This window comes from Elgaria multicarinata, chromosome 2 (assembly GCF_023053635.1).
Source record: "Elgaria multicarinata webbii isolate HBS135686 ecotype San Diego chromosome 2, rElgMul1.1.pri, whole genome shotgun sequence".
In the NCBI taxonomy this organism is placed as follows: Eukaryota; Metazoa; Chordata; class Lepidosauria; order Squamata; family Anguidae; genus Elgaria; species Elgaria multicarinata.
Genome location: NC_086172.1, coordinates 147308939 through 147331153, shown reverse-complemented (window position 1 = coordinate 147331153; position 22215 = coordinate 147308939). Strand labels below are relative to the sequence as shown.

At 43.3% G+C, this 22215-nt stretch overlaps 1 protein-coding gene across 2 annotated transcripts in view; it reads right to left on the bottom strand.

The window, feature by feature from the left end:
* Positions 1-21082, bottom strand: part of ESRRB (estrogen related receptor beta) — a 198666-nt gene extending 177584 nt beyond the window's left edge. The window contains exon 1 of one of the 2 annotated variants that reach the window (XM_063117910.1): positions 20957-21082. Coding sequence is in view for 1 of the 2 variants with exons in the window: in XM_063117909.1 (XP_062973979.1) it covers positions 20957-20958 (2 nt within the window). In the remaining variant the exon portion in view is untranslated. The remainder of the gene's footprint in view (positions 1-20956) is intronic. The other variant, XM_063117909.1, reaches the window with a different exon arrangement.
* Between the last annotated feature and the right edge of the window lie 1133 nt (positions 21083-22215).

Here is a 22215-nt window from a genome sequence, read left to right as displayed (position 1 = left end):
TACCAGAGCTCATTGCAATTAGCCAAAACATACAAAACACAACAACGTAAACAAAATAAATAAATACACATTAAATAAACTATTAACCAGAAATTAATATAATTCACAACCAATCAATTAAAACAACCAAAACAATGTAAAACACAAACACAAACTGATTGTTCCTCACTCCATACAATAACATCTATGGGTCCAACTCGAACAAATAGGGTTTTGGAACTCCTCTAAATCTGTCCAACTCTGGATCCATATGAAGTTGTAAAGGGAAAGAGTTCCACAATTGTGAGGTGAGATGGAAAAATGCCCAGAACCTAGTATTTGCCATCTTAGTCCAAGGAACCACCAGAAGTCCGGACTCAAGTAGAGAAAAAAAGGGGGGATACGTAAGGTTGGACACATGAGTGGGCTACCTCAAGTACATGGAGAAATGAGATATAAATAGTTTAAATAAATAAGGAGGAGAAAGGAACTGAAGAGCCTTGACTTTTGAACTTGTACTCTAAGTTTGCCATTGGAGAATTTTTTATCTTATATAATTTAGCCATGACTGATTGCTCTCAAAGAATTCTCAGTGTGTGAAGGACTCAAATTTTAGCTAAAGCGGATGAAGAGGATCCCAAAGCCAAAATGGAGGCTCTTATAATTTCCACCCTGTTGGGGATATAAGACCTGCCCAACTATCCATCCCCATTTTCTAGTAGTCAGCAATATGAAATACTTCAAAGGACAAAACTTGCACAAACGTGCAAGAGTCTCGCCCCTCTAGGCTGCTAAGGTTGTGTACAGGAGAGTTAACTTTAAGCAGAAGGCAGCGAAGTCCCCTTAGAAGGCTGGTCTTCTTTTACATCGCTGCCCACAGCACTGGTATCTGCCGTGAAATTAGGGCGGAACTAGATGTTGCAGAGAATCCATGACTGACTGCTGCTGAAAACAACAGAGGTCCTTCTTTTCCTTTCCTCTCTTCTGATCAGTTGAGGCTGATGGCTCCAGCCAGTGGGGTGGTGAGGCTGTCCTGGGGTTCAGTCAGAATTCTAAAGAGCTATCCATGGTGCTTAACCTATTTTGGGGGTTGGTTTCAGCACTTTGAATAGCTCCTTTAGAGTTCTGTCTGGTTCTGACCGAAATCCAGAGCAGATTCACGGCCCCAGTGACATAAGAGCCACCAGCCTCCACTGCTTCTACTACCATCTACATCTACTGTACCAAATCTTAGTGAAAATGCAATGCCTTTCCATGGAAAACTTCCCTGTCCCTCCTTCACTTCATTAAATGCCACATGCAAGGATGGAGAAATAAGGGGAAAAGGAGAGGCGGGCCTGCTGTTTCCAGTGGCAGCCATGTTTTGAGGTTAAAGCTCAATAGGACCAAGTTATATCAAATTAATTATTATATAACCCTCCCACCACCAGATTATACAAAATTAGCCAAGTCAGGGACATCCACATACAATAAGTCAAGAAATCCTCTACGGTAAAGAGAAGAAAGTGTATGACCAATATTGTCCTGATATATTGTGGAACATTGCAAATAAAGTCTGTTTTTCAATAAGCATATTTGTCTGTGGTCCATTATTTGATCTTCGATAATAATTTAATTTTGACAGAATTGCAATATTCCATATTCTATTGCAATATTCCATATTCATTCCGGTGTCGATGGGGCAGCAGCTTTCTTTCAATTTGCTACTATACACAGTTTAGCTGCCATGAGCAGGTTTACAACAATTTCAGGATCAATATTATTAATCAAATCTTTAAAGTAACACAATACTCCAACTTTAGGATTTTGTGGTATTGCGCAACCAGTTATTTTTACTAACCAGATTATGAATATTGCCTCAGATGGCTGTATAACAGGACAATTCCAAAATACAGGCAAAAAAGGAAAACCAAACCCACATACAAGGCCAACAAAAATAATAAACTTTAATATATACCCAACTTATATGGAGTCAAATACCATTGATAACTGTTTTTTCTAAATTGTTCTTCCAAAAGCAGCAGCCATGCATTCTTGAAATTATTTATTTATTTATTTATTAAATTTATATCTTACCCAACTGAAAAATGCCCTTAGAATGGTTTGCAATAATAATAACAACCCTAAATAACAGCAAAACAGCCACCAACATAACAATACAGCCAATGAAAAATTAAGAAATTAAAATCATTAAAAATACTTTTAAACTATTAAGGATCAAGTAGTAAAACTCCAGCAAAGGAGATCGTTACCTTGTCGTGGTGCTGGAGCTTGAGCACCTCAAGGATGCCATGAGCTAAACCATGAAGGGACACCCAAGATGGGAAGGTCATAGCAGAGAGGTCAGACTAAATACGATCCCTGGGGAAGGTAATGGCAACCCACCCCAGTACTCTTGCCATGAAAACTAAATGGATCAGTACAACCAGAGATATGTCGGTATACCATCGGAAGATAGGACCCCCAGGTCGGAAGATGGTCAAAATGCTACTGGGGAGGAACAGAGGATAAGTTCAAGTAGCCCCAGACGTGATGATGCAGCTAGCTCAAAGCCGAAAGGACGGCTAGCGGCCAACGGTGCTGGTGGTGAACGACGAATCCGATGTTCTAAAGGTCAACACACCATAGGAACCTGGAATGTAAGATCTATGAGCCAGGGCAAATTGGACGTGGTTATTGGCGAGATGTCAAGATTAAATATAGATATATTGGGTGTCAGCGAACTGAAATGGACCGGAATGGGCCACTTCACATCAGATCAGCACCAGATCTACTACTGTGGACAAGAGGATCACAGAAGAAATGGAGTAGCCTTCATAATTAATAATAAAGTGGCTAAAGCAGTGCTTGGATACAATCCAAAAAATGATAGAATGATCTCAATTCGAATTCAAGGTAAGCCATTTAACATCACAGTGATCCAAATATATGCCCCAACCACAGATGCTGAAGAAGCAGAAGTAGATCAGTTCTATGAGGATCTGCAGCACCTACTGGATAATACACCAAAAAGAGATGTTATTTTCGTTACAGGAGACTGGAACGCTAAGGTGGGCAGTCAAATGACATCTGGAATTACAGGTAAGCATGGTCTAGGAGAACAAAATGATAACTGTGCATAACAAACACTCTCTTCCAACAACCAAAAAGACGGCTTTATACATGGACTTCACCAGATGGCCGATACCGAAATCAGATTGACTACATCCTTTGCAGCCAAAGGTGGCGGACATCTATACAGACAGTAAAAACAAGACCTGGAGCTGACTGTAGTTCAGATCACAAACTTCTTATTGCACAATTTAGAATCAAACTAAAGAGAATAGGGAAGACCCACAGATCAGTTAGATATGAGCTCACTAATATTCCTAATGAATATGCAGTGGAAGTGAAGAACAGATTTAAGGGACTAGATTTAGTAGATAGGGTCCCGGAAGAACAATGGACAGAAGTTCGCAACATTCTCCAAGAGGTGGCAACAAAAAACATCCCAAAGAAAAAGAAAACCAAGAAGGCAAGATGGCTGTCTGCTGAGACACTGGAAGTAGCCCAAGAAAGAAGGAAAGCAAAAGGCAACAGTGATAGGGGGAGATATGCCAAATTAAATGCAAAATTCCAGAGGTTAGCCAGAAGAGATAAGGAATTATTTTTAAACAAGCAATGTGCGGAAGTGGAAGAAGACAATAGAATAGGAAGGACAAGAGACCTCTTCCAGAAAATTAGAAACATCGGAGGTAAATTCCAGGCAAAAATGGGTATGATCAAAAACAAAGATGGCAAGGACCTAACAGAAACAGAAGAGATCAAGAAAAAGTGGCAAGAATATACGGAAGATCTGTATAGGAAGGATAATAATATCGGGGATAGTTCAGACGGTGTGGTCAGTGAGTTAGAGCCAGACATCCTGAACAGTGAGGTCGAATGGGCCTTAAGAAGCATTGCTAATAACAAGGCAGCAGGAGACGACGGTATCCCAACAGAACCGTTTAAAATATTGCAAGATGATGCTGTCAAGGTGATGCATGCCATATGCCAGCAAATCTGGAAAACACAAGAATGGCCATCAGACTGGAAAAAATCAACTTATATCCCCATACCAAAAAAGGGAAACACTAAAGAATGTTCCAACTATCGTACAGTGGCACTTATTTCACATGCCAGCAAGGTAATGCTCAAGATCCTGCAAGGTAGACTCCAGCAATTCATGGAGCGAGAATTGCCAGATGTACAAGCTGGGTTTAGAAAAGGGAGAGGAACTAGAGACCAAATTGCCAATATCCGCTGGATAATGGAGAAAGCCAGGGAGTTCCAGAAAAACATCTATTTCTGTTTTATCGACTATTCTAAAGCCTTTGACTGTGTGGATCATAACAAACTGTGGCAAGTTCTTGGTGGTATGGGGATACCAAGTCATCTTGTCTGCCTCCTGAGGAATCTGTATAACAAACAAGTAGCAACGGTAAGAACAGACCACGGAACAACAGACTGGTTTAAGATTGGAAAAGGAGTACGGCAGGGTTGTATACTCTCACCTTATCTATTTAACTTGTATGCAGAACACATCATGCGACGTGCTGGGCTTGACGAATCCAAGGCTGGAGTTAAAATTGCAGAAAGAAGCATTAACAACCTCAGATATGCAGATGACACCACTTTGATGGCTGAAAGCGAGGAGGAGCTGAGGAGCCTTATGACAAAGGTGAAAGAAGAAAGTGCAAAAGCCGGGTTGCAGTTAAACCTCAAAAAAACCAAGATTATGGCAACTAGCTTGATTGATAACTGGCAAATAGAGGGAGAAAACGTGGAGGCAGTGACAGACTTTGTATTTCTGGGCGCAAAGATTACGGCAGACGCTGACTGCAGCCAGGAAATCAGAAGACGTTTACTACTTGGGAGGAGAGCAATGACAAATCTTGATAAAATAGTTAAGAGCAGAGACACCACAATGACAACAAAGGTCCGCATAGTTAAAGCAATGGTATTCCCCGTAGTAACCTATGGCTGCAAGAGCTGGACCATAAGGAAGGCTGAGCGAAGGAAAATAGATGCTTTTGAACTGTGGTGTTGGAGGAAAATTCTGAGAGTGCCTTGGACTGCAAGAAGATCAAACCAGTCCATACTCCAGGAAATAAAACCAGACTGCTCACTTGAGGGAATGGTATTAAAGGCAAAACTGAAGTACTTTGGCCACATAATGAGAAGACAGGATACCCTGGAGAAGAGGCTGATGCTAGGGAAAGTGGAAGGCAAAAGGAAGAGGGGCCGACCAAGGGCAAGATGGATGGATGATATTCTGGAGGTGACAGATTTGACCTTGGGGGAGCTAGGGGTGGCAACGGCCGACAGAAAGCTCTGGTGTGGGCTGTTCCATGAAGTCACGAAGAGTCGGAAACGACTGAACGAATAAACAACAACAAGTAAAACTGATAATAAAGTCAGAAAATTAAAGATTAAATGCCTGCTGGAAGAGGTATATAATGAAAACATCACACAGTTGTCCCTGAGAACGGCATTCCACAGAGAGGGGGCAACTACAGAGAAGGCATTTTCCCCGGTAGTCACACATCATTATTATTATTATTATTATTATTATTATTTATTTATTTATTTATTTATTTATATAGCACCATCAGTGTACATGGTGCTGTACAGAGTAAAACAGTAAATAGCAAGACCCTGCCGCATAGGCTTACAATCTAATAAAATCATAGTAAAACAATAAGGAGGGGAAGAGAATGCAAACAGGTACAGGGTAGGGTAAGCAGGCACAGGGTAGGGTAAAACTAACAGTAGAAAGTAACAGTAGAAGTCTGCACAACATCAAGTTTTAAAAGCTTTAGGAAAAAGAAAAGTTTTTAGTTGAGCTTTAAAAGCTGCGGTTGAACTTGTAGTTCTCAAATGTTCTGGAAGAGCGTTCCAGGCGTAAGGGGCAGCAGAAGAGAATGGACGAAGCCGAGCAAGGGAAGTAGAGGCCCTTGGGCAGGCGAGAAACATGGCATCAGAGGAGCGAAGAGCACGAGCGGGGCAATAGTGTGAGATGAGAGAGGAGAGATAGGAAGGAGCTAGACCGTGAAAACCTTTGAAGGTTAACAGGAGAAGTTTATATTGGATTCTGTAGTGAATTGGAAGCCAATGAAGAGATTTCAGAAGCGGAGTAACATGGTCGGAGCGGCGAGCCAAGAAGATGATCTTTGCGGCAGAGTGGTGAACAGAAACCAACGGACTGATGTGAGAAGAAGGAAGGCCAGAGAGAAGAAGGTTGCAGTAGTCCAACCGTGAAATAACCAGCGCATGAACAAGCGTTTTGGCAGAAGAGACAGACAAAAATGATCGAATCCTGGCAATATTATACAGGAAAAATCGACAAGATTTAGCTACTGCCTCAATATGAGGAATAAAGGAGAGCGAGGAGTCGAATTTAAAGCCAAGGCTACGAGCTTCCTTGACCGGAGTAAGCGTAATATCATTGACAGTAAGAGAGAATGAGAGATGAGGAGAAGGTTTAGGAGGAAAAACAAGCAATTCAGTCTTTGCCATGTTAAGTTTCAAGCGACGATGAAGCAGCCAAGCTGAGATATCTGAAAGACATGCCGAGATACGATCGTGAACATCAGGAGAAAGTTCCGGAGATGACAGATATAGTTGTGTATCATCGGCGTACAGATGATATTGGAGGCCATGAGATTGAATAAGCTTGCCCAAGGGAAACATGTATAAGGAAAACAACAACGGGCCAAGCACCGAGCCTTGCGGAACCCCTACTGAAAGGGGAAAGGAGGAAGACGAGCTGCCATTAGTCAACACGCTGAAAGAGCGACCCGCTAGATAGGAGGCAAACCAGTTATAGACAGAGCCACAAAATCCAAGGTCATGAAGGGAATCTAAGAGAAGATCATGATCAACCGTGTCAAAGGCTGCAGTTAGATCAAGGAGAATAAGAACGGAATAATGGCCTTTAGACTTGGCAGTAAGGAGATCATTGGTGATCTTAGTAAGGGCTGTTTCAGTGGAATGCAAAGGACGGAATCCAGATTGAAAAGGATCCAGAGCAGAGTTACTAGAAAGAAAGTCAAGACAGCGAGAGTAGACCACACGCTCCAGGATCTTTGAAACAAACGGCAACATCACACCATTATGTGTGGCACCACTCAGGAAGGAGCCTCTCAAGATGATCCTAACAGTCAGGCAGGAACATATGGAAGAAGGCGGTGTGCCTTCATGTAGGGCTCTGAAGCTCATTACCAACAGTTTGAATTGGGCTCAGAAACTGAATGGCAACCAGTGTAGTTGACACAGCACTGGAGTAACGTGTTCAAAATGGCCAGTCCCTGGAAGCAGCCTCTCCACTCTATTCTGCACTAACTGAAGTTTCCAGACCATCTTCAAAGGTAATGCGAGATCCACACTACTGCTTTATAGTGGTATTGAAGTGTAATGATAACTGTTGGGGCACAATCCACATTCCATATCCCACTTTCATCCTGCTTTTTATTCCACATTCGTAATGATTTGGCACAAAGTGTAGATCTGACCCAGGTGGGATGTTACCAGGGTATGAATAACTGTGCCAAGCTATTTCTGGTATATCAGCCAGTGAAGGCTGGTGGCTCCCATGTCAGTGGGATGGTGAACCCACTCCAGGTTTCAGTTCAAAGGAGCTATTCACTGTGCTCTGCTCTGCACTTTGGAGAGCTCCTTTAGAGTTCTAACTGGTTCAGACTGAAACCCAGAGCAGACTCACTGACCAACTGACATCAGAGCCATCAGCCTCCACTGATTTATTTATTTATTTATTGCATTTTTATACCACCCAATAGCCGAAGCTCTCTGGGCAGTTCACAAAAATCACTGATACCACCCGAAACTGATAAAAGGCACTTCATGCCATTGAAGACACTTGGGCCTGAAATGACAGAGTCTGGATCTATGAGCAATGCCAGACTACGAACCTGCTCCAAAGGAGTGCAGCCCTATTTAAAACAAGCTGAACAGCACTTAGCAGATGAACCACCTACTAACAGAACCCCCAGCTTGCCTGTATTAAGACTCAGTTTACTGGCCCTCATCCAACCCATCATCATCATCATCATCATCATCATTTAATAGATTTATATACTGCTGACCATATCCATAAATATTTCCAAGTGGCTCACCAGAAAATTAAATACACTAAAATGCATTATGATATACATTGAACTATATAATTGCTTAAACATTTATATAAAACATTAATAAAACCATTAAAACCAATAAAACACCATACTTAACAAAATTGGTGAGCACACTCACTCAGGGTAATCCTGGGGGAAGAGGTGGGTCATTATTTGGCATCTAAAGCACACTACAGTTGGCGCCTCCTGAATACTGGCAGGGGCATCAGTCAATAAGCTGGGTGCCACCACAGAAAAAGCCCCCTTCCATATCGCTGCAGAATGGCAGTCTGCAGACTATGGTACAACCAGCAGGACCTTCTCTGATGAACTGATATCATAAGTCTGTATTGGGTAACCTGGACCCAAGCTGTTCAAGGTATAATATATGAACAGGAAGACCTTGTACTTGGCTCAGTAGGCAGCCAGTGCAGTTGCTTCAACACATGTGTAAGATGTGCACAGCCAGGTGCCTCTCTTATCGAGTCCAAGCACTGGTTCAGGATAGTCACTGCCTCACCTGCCTTTGATTCTAGGCTTCAACATCTCAGGTACCTTACGTCAACTCCATATTCTTCCCATGCATGTCCAACTTTAGCATAACTATCATGATTCCAGATCTAAAAGATGTCTTAGTAAAAGGATATTACTGTGTAACTCAGGGCCAAAGTGGCTATGACAGGGGCAGTTCTGCGAGTTTAAATGTGGAACCATCCCAATCATGCAGAGATTGGAATTTGGTTTTAATAGCAAAGGGGGGGGCGTGCATGAGTGTCAGGGGTGATTCAAAAGAATAGCGAGGGGTAGTGGGTATCGTACCCCATTTGCTCTCCCAGCTTTTAGTCACAGTATATGAGGCCCTTATATAGCATGAATTACATATTTTGTCTCCTGGGATTTTCTGCAATTACCCCTTGAGGGTGAGTACTGCAAATATTTTCCCCACAGTTTATCTCCTCAGTTGAGTTCTGATACCATATGTGACCTTCATCAAACAAAGAACTTGGAAAAGGTGCTTTGGGGTGGGGTGGGGTGGGGGTAAACACCCTGCATGCTGTTAAAAGTTTATTTCTCCCTTGCCCCTGATTGGGGAGCCTCATGTTTAAACACACACCTATGTCTGGTTTGGCCCTCACAGATTCCGTCAACATGAGGAAAGAATGCATACAACTCCCTGTGATGAGGTGAGACATCTTCCCACTCTGAGATTAATGCTAAAAGGAGATGCCCAGCTACGGCACAAGATCAGCTGTCCGGTTTCTGACCAAATGCCCAAGCATCTCTGATCACAGCCCAAATGTATTTTTCTGTTCACTCACCACCACCTCAACTTTATTATCCTGCTCACACTGGGACAACTGTGTTATTACAGCCTGTTAATATTAAACCACTGGGTGGTGGTTATCACCGCTGCCGTTGGTTTTCACAACAGAAGGGGGGAGGGAATCTCACCTGGAATGGTCTCTCCTTCCTAGCTAATTATTCCCATCTTATTTGAACCCTGGCTGGGCTCCCAACTTCACCCCCCCCCATGTCCTCAGCTAGCACCGGTTGGCTCAGTTCTCCCACTTTGACCCTCCCCCTACACACACACACACACATACACACATCACCACCACCACCACCACTACCGTCGCCACCACTCCCCAAGGACAAGCAAAGTTATTACAATAATGAATTAGCCAGGCTGCTTACCGCTGCCAGTGGCGAAGGCAATTATCCCACTCCTGTCCCCAGCCACTGCTCAGCTCCCTCATAAAGACAGGCTTTTGGGGCTGCTTTGTGCTTTGATTGGAAATGAAGAGATTGCTAATTAGGGAACCCCTGCTGGGACCGGGCTGGCAGGAACAATGGCGAAACGGACAGAGCTCGAGTCCATTTCAGGGAGGGGAGGGAGAGGATGCAGGAATTTGCATGCCTCCGTAATGTAGTGCATCCACATGCACACCATAAACAATGGCGGAGACAATTTTATAGAGCTTTTCACCTTTTAAAGCAGGCTAATTTGTTTATGGGGAAGCTATCATTTGCTATGTGTTTGCATAGGTCAGTGCCTATTGTTTCTGTGAGCCATACATATGCACACACACACAAACACAGTCAGCTTGAGTCACATTCCTGTGAAATACATCTGCCCCCCTGCCCCCCCATATACGTTGTTCTTTATCCACTGGATAGCTTCCCCCCCCCCCCAATAGAGTACTTCATCAGGCTTATTAACCACACAATCCTATAAAAGATGCCCCAACCGGTTTTCATTTGGACACACGCACACCCCTTCCCCCATTCTGCTCACACTCAATCTGCTCAATCTGGTCCCCAAAAACAGATGCAGGGATGCAGCTAAGCAATGTTAGACCTTAGACCTCATGGCCTTACAGGAGGGCTGGTTTGGACCCCACGTGTATTACTTCAATTACGCAACTAACATTTATCTTCTCCCCCCCCCCTCCATTCCATGCTGAATAACTGTTTCTACATTCCTGATGTCATGTTTCTCAGAACACTCCTGCTTTCGATGGACATGGTCCCAGGCACACCCATGTTGCTCTCTGGAGGCAGGAGCACTGAGGGCTTACAATGGCAGATGTTTAGGGGCCTGGAAATTATGAGTGAATTTAGAACTGGGGGGGGGCTTTTTCTAAGAGTTGTCCAATGTCACACATAGTTGCTGGGCCCCAATCCAAATCTTACCTGGTGGAGTTCACTCCTCAGTAATAAAGAAGACTAGGCCTGCTTCAAGACACATCCATTACCATTTTGGAAGTGTATAAGCAAGTGCAGAAATAGGCTATTGTCTTACTCAGTCCCCAACAAAACTCAAGATTTCATAGCCTGGATGACTGACTGTTCTGGCTGGCCCTGGACCCCAGCGGAAGTTGCTGGTCGATCAGGTGCTTGAGGAGACTCTGGTAGCAGGAGGATATGACTTGCAAGAAAGAAACCACCAGCACCTTGGACAGAGCTTTGTAGTTGCTGCTAAGATGAGATAGCTCCTCAGGAAAGGAGCAGTTGTTCCAGCAAGGGACTAGCAGTAACTGGGGCTTAAGTAGGCTGGTCAGCTCAGAAGCTCTACCGCCCACTGAGTACTGACTACAACCATAAAGGGTCCATGCTCATGTTTGTGGCCTTAAGCTTCTACATGGATGAGGGACCTGAGAGGGTTAGGGAGAGCCATTCCTGGAGGAGGGTGGGAAGGCCACGTCTTGGTCCTGGGGGAGGTATCAAATGATCCCGAGGATCCTTCCTGGAGTAGGGTGACCCATGTCTCACTGGAATCAGAGTCCTGTCTGGGGAGATGCAGAGCCTCCAGACCCAGAACCATTTCAATTATTATACCCACCATACCTTGTTTCTCTGCAGCTTCACCAGGACTGCATATGGATGCAGAATATGCATTGCAATTTCAATTCTCTAAAGCCTAAAATGATGTGGTCATTCAAACTATAATTTCCCTTTGTGATGAGGAAGCTCCCTTCACCTGTTCAGTGTGTTTCCCTGATGGGTGTGCAAGTGCTCATGGGAGGAGTCAGTGAAGACAGAGAGACAAACAATTCAAGCCTCAGCAAGTTGCAGGAGATCAAACTAACATAGCCAAGTGGGAAAGCTGGGCTGGAACCCACAGGCAACACCAGGGGTATCCACAGGCGAGGGGTAAAGCACCCCCTGGACAAGTAGCTCCACCACCACCACCCAAATCACTGGACTCTCATAGGTTATTTGAAGGGGAGGCACTTTTCACATACAAATTGTAAATGAATCTGAAACTCAAAATGAAAATGAGATTGCGACCCTAACCATGCTTATGCGCAGTTCGCAATATCAAAATCAAGATGGCTTATTCCAGTGGAGGCTGGTGGCTCCCATGTCAGTGGGGCAGTGAATCCACTCCAGGTTTCAGTCAGAACTCTAAAGGAGCTGCCCGTGCTGCAAGCTAGAGTTCTGACTGGATTTAAATCCCCACTGACTTCGGAGCCACCAGCCTCCACTGCTTACTTCAAAAAAATAGTTTCAGAATCCAGAAGACAAGCAAGAAACTCTATATTAAAAATCTAACAATGTTCACAGACTTCTATGAGTTGGATGTTTGGTCATCCAGCTCAATCTTATAAGCCTGCAACAACCATAAGTACCTTACCCAAATCAACTTAGGCTATCCAGACCACAGTGTGTGAGAGGCAAAAAGGAGGCACCCAACAGAAAGAAGCACGGTTGAGTTTGCAATCTCATTTTTATTTTGGGCCTGATTCCGATTCCTGCAAAGCAAATCTGTCTGGATGCCCTAGTAATATACCATGGCCTGGTTCAGACATTATAGCTGAACCATGGCTTGGTCATTGGTGCTGCTGTGCCCCTTGCTTCTTCCCCTTGCCTGCTCCTACTCCCTCCCACACTTCCTCTTCATAATAACTACAGTTTGTCATTGCATTCACACTGGGCAAACTATGAAGCAAGAGGATGCGGGCGCAGCAGGCAGCGGAGTATGGGAAGAGCCGCACTCTCCCTCTTCAAAGGGCCTGCCTCTTCTTGGTCCTGCTGGCCACCTGCGTGGTGAGCCAGCCGGCCGGTTGTACAGGCAGCTGGCAGGCCCAAGAAGTAGCTGCTCGCTCCCTCACCCTCCCCTGTCACTTCCTTCTGCTCATGCATCTCCCAACCCAGCTGGGCAAAGTACCTACGAAAGGTCCTGAAAGTTCTGCTTGGCTCCAAAAGGTGGAAACACCTTACAAGCATCACCCTGGGGAGACAGGCATTCATCCAAGCACAAAGAAAACTAACCTGGTTGTGTTTTTATATTGTATTTTATATCATGTTTTTATACTGTTTGTTTTATATTTTGAATGGTTTTTCATTTGTGTGAACCGCCCAGAGATCTTCAGCTATTGGGTGGTATAAAAATGAAATAAATAAATAAATAAACCCAGCTAGCAGGTGGGCAGGCTAGGCAGACTGGGAGGGAGAGAGGGGGTGGTGGCAGAGGGTCCCTGCTTCAGACAGTGACCTGCCTTAGGCCAGGCCTGCACAGCAAACTGCAGTTATTGGGCTGGATGAAGATTTATGCTAGATCAGTTGCACTGATGGAAGTAGGCATCCCCACCCCTCCTTCCCACAGTATCCCCTCCAGCCCCCTGAAAATGCTACATTGAGAGTCAGGAGACCCTGCTGAATGGGGTGTACTGTGGTGGGAGGGAGGGGGACCCCAAAATCAGGCAGAGGGACCTCTTGCAAGCAGAGCCCTTCCTCTTGTGGAAGGCAGATCCTGGATCCAAGTCAATGAACCAGTCAGTAAGAGAGTAAATTAGAGCACGTGAAGAGGAAGGGCACAAACCCAACATGTGATCCTAACAGCTGAGCCATGCTTTGGCCATGACATCAAAACCAGGCTGCGATGGGAAGGCAAAAATAAATCCCAGGTTCTCCATATTGTGTCCCATAGAGGAGAGGGGAAACTTCCTGGCCCACCCTCACCATGATCCAAGTTATGCTGGTTTCTGCAGCAAATATTCATTAGATAAGCCATGTAAACCTAAGTTGTACACAGGTACCACCCACAGAGTGCTGGCTGTGAAACTCATCTTGCACTTGGCCCTTTTATGAAGGTGCTCTGATTTCCAAACACAAGAGAACTGCAACTGTCACTGCTTAGAAGAAAGGGGTTCATCGAATTCAAGCCTGACAGACGGGCACAGAGGGGGAGCACAGGAAACAGCCAACAGGAAGTATAGAAACAGGACTGCAAAGAGGCTAAGAAAGATAGCAGCAGAACGGGTTTGTGAAGGACAAAGAGACACAGTTAAGAGTAGACAAGGGAAGAGAAAAATGTTGAGAACTTCGAAAGAAAGAAAGAAAGAAAGAAAGAAAGAAAGAAAGAAAGAAAGAAAGAAAGAAAGAAAGAAAGAAAGAAAGAAAGGTCCAAATGCTGTAAAAGGGAAAGAGATGCCTGGTGTCAGGAAATAATGCAGGAGGTAGAAGACTTCAGATTACAAAGGTAATCTGTGGCTCTCTTGGAGTATAGAGCTCTCCGTAAAGATTAGGATTACAGGAAGGGGAGTACAGATTGCCTTCTCCACAGACTGGCCCACTAGTCCATGGTAATATAAGCCTTGTGAAGGAACGACATATAAGAACTTCACAATTGGGATTGAAGCTCTCTTTCCCTCCCTCTCTCCCCATCCCCAGCTCAAAGCACATAAAAAGGCACACTGGCAAGCTAAGCAAAAGGAAGCGCTTTTGTTTCTTGAAGAAGTTACTGGAAAAGCTATTGGAGTATAAAGTTGCTCATGGGACACCAGGATTCAGCTGACAACACAGGAAAGTGACATGAAGATCAAGGGGAAGCTGGTCCCCCGGGGCCTAGCAGTCTATCTAACTGAAGATTTCACACACACTCTCTCTCACACACACACACGTGCTTGAACATCACATCTCTGCTTTTGTGACTTTCCTGGGGCTCTTCAACACAATGGAGAGGATCCACTTCCAAAGGGTGATTGATGCCATGACCAGTGCAGCCACTGCTGAAAACCACAGCTGTGCATCTCCTTCTCCTCTCCCCCAGCATGCCTAGGAAGGCAAAATGTGTGACGTGAAGTGCCCTTGCATCTTGATCCTGCCCCTGCTCCACTTCATGGGCTGCCAGTAATCAGGGCAGCTTCAGTAACAATGACCAGCAGGCAAATTTGCATAGGGCATATATATTCCACTTGCTTTACTGCTTGGATCAGTATCATCCTCAGCAGCATATATAGTAAAAAATTCAGAGAGCACTAGCTCTGGTTGTAGAAGGCCATGTGGTGGAATAATAATAACAACAACAACAACAACAACAACAACAACAACAACAACAATAATAATAATAATAATAATAATAATAATAATAGCAGCAGCAGCAGCAGCAGCAGCAGCAAAGTTTATACTCTGGTAAATTACTTAGATATCTTCCCCTTAACAGTCCTTCCTCTGCCCATTTTAGGGATGATCCAGAGCCTGGTCCTATTTGAAAGGAGAGATTTCTAGACAGGAAATATTACTTTCTTCCATTCTCAAAGGAAGTATCAGATTTTTAGAATAAGAGAGACTTTTCAGCCTGGAAAAGGTAAGTGTTTCTCAAGATAAATGCCACTATCAGCCCATTTGAGTTTACCTTTACAACACATTTTTCACAGTTTGGGGATACACACACACACACACACACACACACACACACACACACACACACAGAGCAAGACAGAGTGGAAAACAACATGCTTGCTAGCAATGCCAATTCTAGGTTGTTGGCAAGGCACCCTTAATAAGCCCCCTCCCTCAGTGAATCTATTTTGTCATCATCTTTGTCACCAGCTGTTGTTGTTGTTGTTGTTGTTGTTGTTGTTACATCCCACCTTTTTTCCTCCTTAAGGAACCCAAGGCAGTGTACATTTTATCCCCACAACAACAACCCTGTGAGGTAGGTTGGGCTGAGATACTGTGACTAGACCAAAGTCACCCAGTGGGTTTCCATGGCCGAGTGGGGACTAGAACCCAGATCTCCCGACTCCCAGTCCAACACTTTAGTCACTACACCACACCGGCTCATACTATTGCTCCTTCTTCTCATTTCTACCAGTTGTTTGCTAGACAGGCAGAGCGTGAGTAAGCAAATGGGCAGTGTCTTCTACTGCTCCCTCTTCTCCCCACCAGCTTTGACTAGGCCAGATAGAGAGGCAGGAGAGCAATGTTGTGATGGTGAGGAGGAGGAGTAACTCCTGGGGGGGGTCTTGTCAGTGGGCTCCTTCTGGGCTCCTTCAACAGGTGTCCAACCCTTGATGCTGGCTCTGTACAGTAGCAAAGGAAATGAAAGAATTTTACAAGCAAAAACCAGAATCAATTCCTGCCTTTCAGAAAAGCTAGGAAACAATAGCGAGTAACAAGAGGCAAAGCAAGTGCAGTGCACACAGGTAGCTGTCTCTAAAGAAGCCCACTGAGGGGAGACCCCAAGGAAACCTGCTGAGGATGCTGGGACTGATGCTGCTCCTGTAGATGGCAAGGGAGATGGCTAGGAGAAGGGGCGTACTAATTTTGAATGTATCTTGGTTACTAAGAAGACAGGAAGCTGCCTTATACTGAGTCAGGCCATTGGTCCATCTAGCCCAGGATTGCCGACACAGACTGGCAGCAGCTCTCCAGGGTCTCTGGCAGGATTCTTTCCTTGCCCTACCTGGAAACGCCGGGGATCGAACTTGGAGCCTTCTCCATGCAAAGCAGATGCTCTACCACTGAGCTACAGACCCTCAAATAAATACATTTAACACTGAGTTGTGGTGAGATTCAATGGCAGGAAGATGCACACTGATTTGATAGATCACATCCTCCCTCCTCATTTCAGGGCCAAGTTAGTTGCGACACAAATCAGCCATCATGTGGATGGTTCTTTTAAAACTAAATAGCAGGTGTGGGGAGGGGAGTCCAATCTGAGATCTTGTAGGGGATATGGAGCATTAACCCTTTGCCCGACACTGTGGTTTTGATCTGGATCTGCTTCCCTGCCCCCACCCCAAACTCCACCACTTCTTGGCTCTTGTTATTTGCACTGCTAGGAAAACTTGCATTGTCATGAATTTTTGGGAGAAAATGATATGAAGGTGATGCAGACTGGGACAACAAGAGACGCAAAGGGTTACTGCTGTGCATTTCAACTGCACATGGTCTTTAAAAAAACATGCACACAATTGCTAGATATCACCTCTACTTTGGACTCTAGGGATGTGTTTTGACAAAGAACAACAGGTTAATTGAGGCAGGATCTACACTACTGCTTTAAAATGGTTTTGACAACTATTGGAGCCCAGGACACACTCCATATACAGTTTTCAAAACGTTTTCAACGTGTTTTATCCTGCTTGGAGTAGATCTGGCCATAGTTGAATGCTACTGCAGATGCAGTGTACCCATAAAAGTCAGTCAAAAAGAACAAGATCTTGGTACTAAAATATCTAAGTATTCATCAAACCCCAATTCTAAAGGCAGGTGGTACACCAAACAAACAGGAACAGAAATGAAGAGTCGTTCAGGGCTCATCCACACAACCATTTCCAACATATCATGACCATCATTCATCACAGAGACGTGTTCCTTTGATTGGTCTAGCATACAAGAATCCAGAATTTTGTCCATTATATATTCAGAGCACCGGAGGCCAACCTCAACCTGATTTGGGAAGTGCCCCACTCCCCCCCAGTTTTTCTGTCCAAATATACTGTGTTAAAATTCAAGAGGCCCTTTGCACACAGTTCTACAATTTGTAGCTGGCTTTTAAAATGTCTAAGAAAAGGGGGGTGACTAGGACTCAATGAAGTTGACCCAAAAATGATCCATCAAAAATCCTATATTATATACAGAAAAGCAGCTCCCTTTGGCAGGTGTCCATAATGCCCACCTTTTCCATGATTATGTACTCACTGCTTCTACATTCATACCATGCAGATGTGCCTACCTACAAGCCAAGTGTTCCGAAGCATCATTTGACTTTGTTTTAAATATCTCACTGCAGTATCCGTTTTAAAATTGGGAGATGATTATTTTCCTTCTCCCCGGCCCCCCCACTCCCATCCTCCGCGGAACTGAAGTTATACAGTTGAAAATGCTGATGGCTTAACTGGTTTCATTTTTATTTTATTTTTACTTTTTTTGCCACAGCAGCCCTGAGGGGGTTTAACTCTTTCCACTGCGCAGATATCTTGCTTTTAGAGTTCAATGTTTAACTCGCGCTGGGAGACTCATAAATATTCGGAGTCACTCTCTCCCTCTCTGTTTGATTAGGAAATGAGCCTTTAACTCAATGTAATCCCCAAGCCATTAACAAAAAAGCCCTCAACAGCTCCACTATTAGAATTTCACTTCTAACCCACAGAGGATTGAATTAGATTAACATAACTACCAGCAATCTGAGTTTATTTTCTGCGCCAGAAAGAAAGGTGTTTTCTGGAGGGGGGGGGGGGAAGAGGGAGAGACAGAAAGCATAAGCATGTTGAAATGTAAAAAATTGAGAAATGATAAAAAGACATGCCTGCGTATAGGTGAAGAGATAACAGAAAAAAGCAAAATAGACAACTAATCTTTTTAAAACTGTAACAAAGCCGTGGTGGTGGTGTTAGGAACCTTGGTGATGCATAATTATTTAATACCATTTTGTCTTTCCTACCTTCCAGGTGTCCATTTCAACATTTCAGGCTCAGAAGCATATACCTGGAAGGTACCTTTCACACACCTGTACAAAAGTCTGCTTGGTATGCATGCACTGTAGAATTGTCATAAGTTGATGGCATGCAATACAACAGAAGAGGGTCTAAATGAAATGGGTCAAACAACAGAACTCATCATTCATAACTTTGTAGGCAGAAACAGGAGACGAGGGAATGATCAAGGGTTTCCATTCCTTCGAATCACACAAATAGTCCCATTTTTTTTTTAAAAAAGAAGCATTTAAGAAGTAAATTCAAATGAGATGGCAGTGATGAGTGCCTGAGTACAATCGTTTTAGAAGCAGGGACCAATAGTATCACCATGGCATGCACAGAATACATTAGAGTTTTCCCACCTTTTATCTAACCACCCCAAAATGGGAAAGAAGAGCAGCTCATGCTTAAACTGAAGTAATAGCAGCAGGTGTTGAATTGTCCCCCACCCCTCCCCCAAAATGCAAAACAAAGAATCTGCTCACTGAACAGGAAGGCGCACGTAAATAGCAGACCACATAAATAGCAGACCAATACACACACACCCAAATAAACGAAATCCAACACAGCCTCTTAAATGTGTCAAAAGATGTCCCACAAATTCAAGAAGTTTGGTTGTTTTTTTTAGAATATTTGTTTTAAGTTATCCTTAGTCCTGAAGAAGCTTTTATTCATCATAGATATTGTCAGGCATGGCCATAGTGCATTTTACACATTTTGCATTGGTTTTGGTGGAAAGAAACTGGGATTATAATCCTACACCTGCAAAATGCACTAACTATATCTATATCTAAATATTGCTTGTAATGGGAATAAGTGCACATAAAAGAGTACCGGAATGTAGTGTGTGTTTTTAATAATAACGCAAAAATACTCCTTTTAACTGATTTGTAAGAAGATCTAATGCATTTGTTTTCATAGAAAACTCTGCTCACACAACTGAAGAATGAAATATAACCAACTGGGAGGGAGTACATGGGACTTTATGCAAACCCAACATAAATCAGATTTACATAGAATAAAGTCATTCAGTGTTTAAATACAAAAGCAATAACAGGAGCAATTAAAACATTTTACCAAGTTGATATTTTTGGACTGGATCATTTCGTTTCATTTCTAACTACTTCTTAAGTTTTAATGGTAATATGAAAGATCCTGAATTGCTGTTAAATTACCCTAAATCAGAACTTTTCTCTCCTCCCCCCCCCCCGGCCGCCATTTATACTCTGCCAACAAACACAGAATTTTATACTGGCTGTCACAAACATTGCAAGAATAACTTGAGTGTAATAAAAAGAATTGTAAAAAGCATTTAAAAGATACAAATTTTGTTACTAGTAAAACTCCTGTTCACAAAAAGAAATAATAGCTTATGGTGTATATTCATTCAAAAATCTGTCTTATTTAACAGAGTTCCTCAACAAATCACATTATAACTACTGCCAATTGTTTTGTATCATTTTTATTCAAAACAGCTCCTCACTTAATATAATAAAACCCATTTATATCAAATATATATATAAAACATGACTCATTTGATTCCACTAATTTCTAAATATTAACTCAATTCTCTCAACAGAAAGTTGCCAGATCAGGTTATTTCCGTGGGTGAGGAATTAAGGCAAAATAAAATAGAAGAAAAGGCTGAGTGTAGGAACTAAACATTGTAACTTTTATGAGATGGGGAAGAAAGTATTCAAAGGAACAATTAAAAAGATGCATCTATAAAAAAAATACCTTCCCTTTCAATAAAATCTACTGTAAGTAAACTCAGTAAAAAAATGAAAAAGTTCTCATCAGGAGCTATGAAATAATATAAATTATCATACATGAGATGTATTACAAAAGGGCATTTTTGTACGGTCACTGCTTAAACAAGCACTCTAGCTACAAATCCCAGGTACAATACATTAATCACACTGACCCAAAATCACTAAGCTGCCTTCACAAAGTCATGTGTGTTCCTTTTATCATTGTGGAGATTTCGTAAACTTCATTCAGTTAGGTACATTTAAAACAAACACACACACACACACACACACACACACACAAATCTAAGCCAAAAGCATTCAATATTATTTCCTTTACACGTGTTTTCTTTGGAGAACATTCAGGCCAAAGTTTTCGTTGAATAGTTTTGAGGTGGGAGTTTCTTTCAAAAGAATGTCTGTGTCCCTGAAGGTTTTTTCCATCTTCAGAGTTTTAGATCAATGCTGGAAAACTTATCACCTGTCCTTGACAAGCCCTTAAACTGTGTTACTCTGTTTGTGCATGTTTTGGCACACAAGCAATCTCAACTGTTTGCATTCCCCCCAAACAAAGCTATCTGGTGCAAAACTTTCATTTGTTTGCTTCAAGATGAAAGACACCTCACCACTAAACCGCAGACAGATTAGCCCAGTCCTGTCAAGTTCTGATATAAACTAATTCGCCTGCCACCTTTCTTAAAAAAAAAAGTGAAAATAGACTTTGTATTTCCCTCCATTCGACTCATTCTTTTGGTCCTGTTAAGGTGTGTGCTCCTATAATTTCAAGTCCAAATAAAAAGACTAATGCAGTGAGAGGGGTAAGAAGGAGCTGGATGCTGAAATAAATGGTCAGAAATTAGGTACTTACATGATTCTGGGTGACAGATGAACCTCAGGCCCTGGGTAGGGTTGCTTTTGCCCCTCAGGTGTTTCTAATTGCTGATTAAATCTCTTTGGGTTCCGCCTGCACCAGCCGAGAGTCCCCTTCTGTGTCTCTGTCTCTCTTTGTGACTAAGGACACAGTACTCTGAGTCCCAACCTATAAATAGATTCCAGCTCCGTGATTGATATAACAGGCAGCTGACAAGGAAAAAAAATAAGCAGCTCTTAAGCAAAGCGGCAAAAGCTGGGCTTTAGACTCCACGCTGTATCCAGGGAGGAGCCCCCCATAGTCACCCATAGGGATAGCAAAGGAAAAGTGCAAAGCAATTACTTCCCCAGCAGCAGAATGGCAACTGGAAGTCAGGGAAGCAAAATGAACAAACTCCAATGCATGGAGGGAAGAAGGCCAGCCAGCACCAGACTCGCCTGTGTCCGAAGAAATGATCCCACCAAGGCCTCCCATACCGTGAAAGTAGACTTCCAAACCATGCCTCTGGATTCCAGGCCATGGTTTTGAAAAGCTGCCCTACCCAAAGCCTGGAACCTGGGTTGGTCCTGCCAAGTTTAGCCTTCCAAAGGCACCAAAGTAACCCCAAACACAGAAGGGTCTTCTCAAAACATCTGTTGATCAGAAGACTTCCTGTCAGCTCAATGGAGCTGCCTTCTCCAATGTGGTGCCCTCCAGGTGTATCAGCCTACAGCTCCCTGAATCCCCCAGAAGTGCCTGCTGCCTGTGGGATACTGAAAGTTGCTGTCCAACACATCTAGGTGGCTAAGTGTCCTATATTAAATAAAACAGTTCTCTATTGGAAGAGCTGTCAGAGGATCTCTATATAAAACTCCTCTATCTGATGGGCTGCCCAGGACTAGTAGGGTGTAAAGTCAAAGGACCACAATAAGGGAGAGCTAGGAGGGGTCTTAAAGCTGCCCATCTGCACAGTCAGCACCTGGACAGCAGCCTGAGCAGATGCATGGGTCTTCTGGTCAGTCTTCCTCCATATGGTGAGATGTGCTATATTTTTATTTAAATTATAGTAATTATTTTTACATTCATATTTCTACAAACAAATTGGCATATGCAAATGTTATGCAAATCTTTGCTCTCTTTTGGGGTAATGCATAAGTGGGCCTCTTAGCACCCCCTGGAGGGCACAAGGCTTCCCTGTGGCATGGCTAAAGTGTTCACCTAAGAAAGGCTTTTCCAGCTCATGGCATTCTCTGTCAACTAGCATCAGTTCCATGATG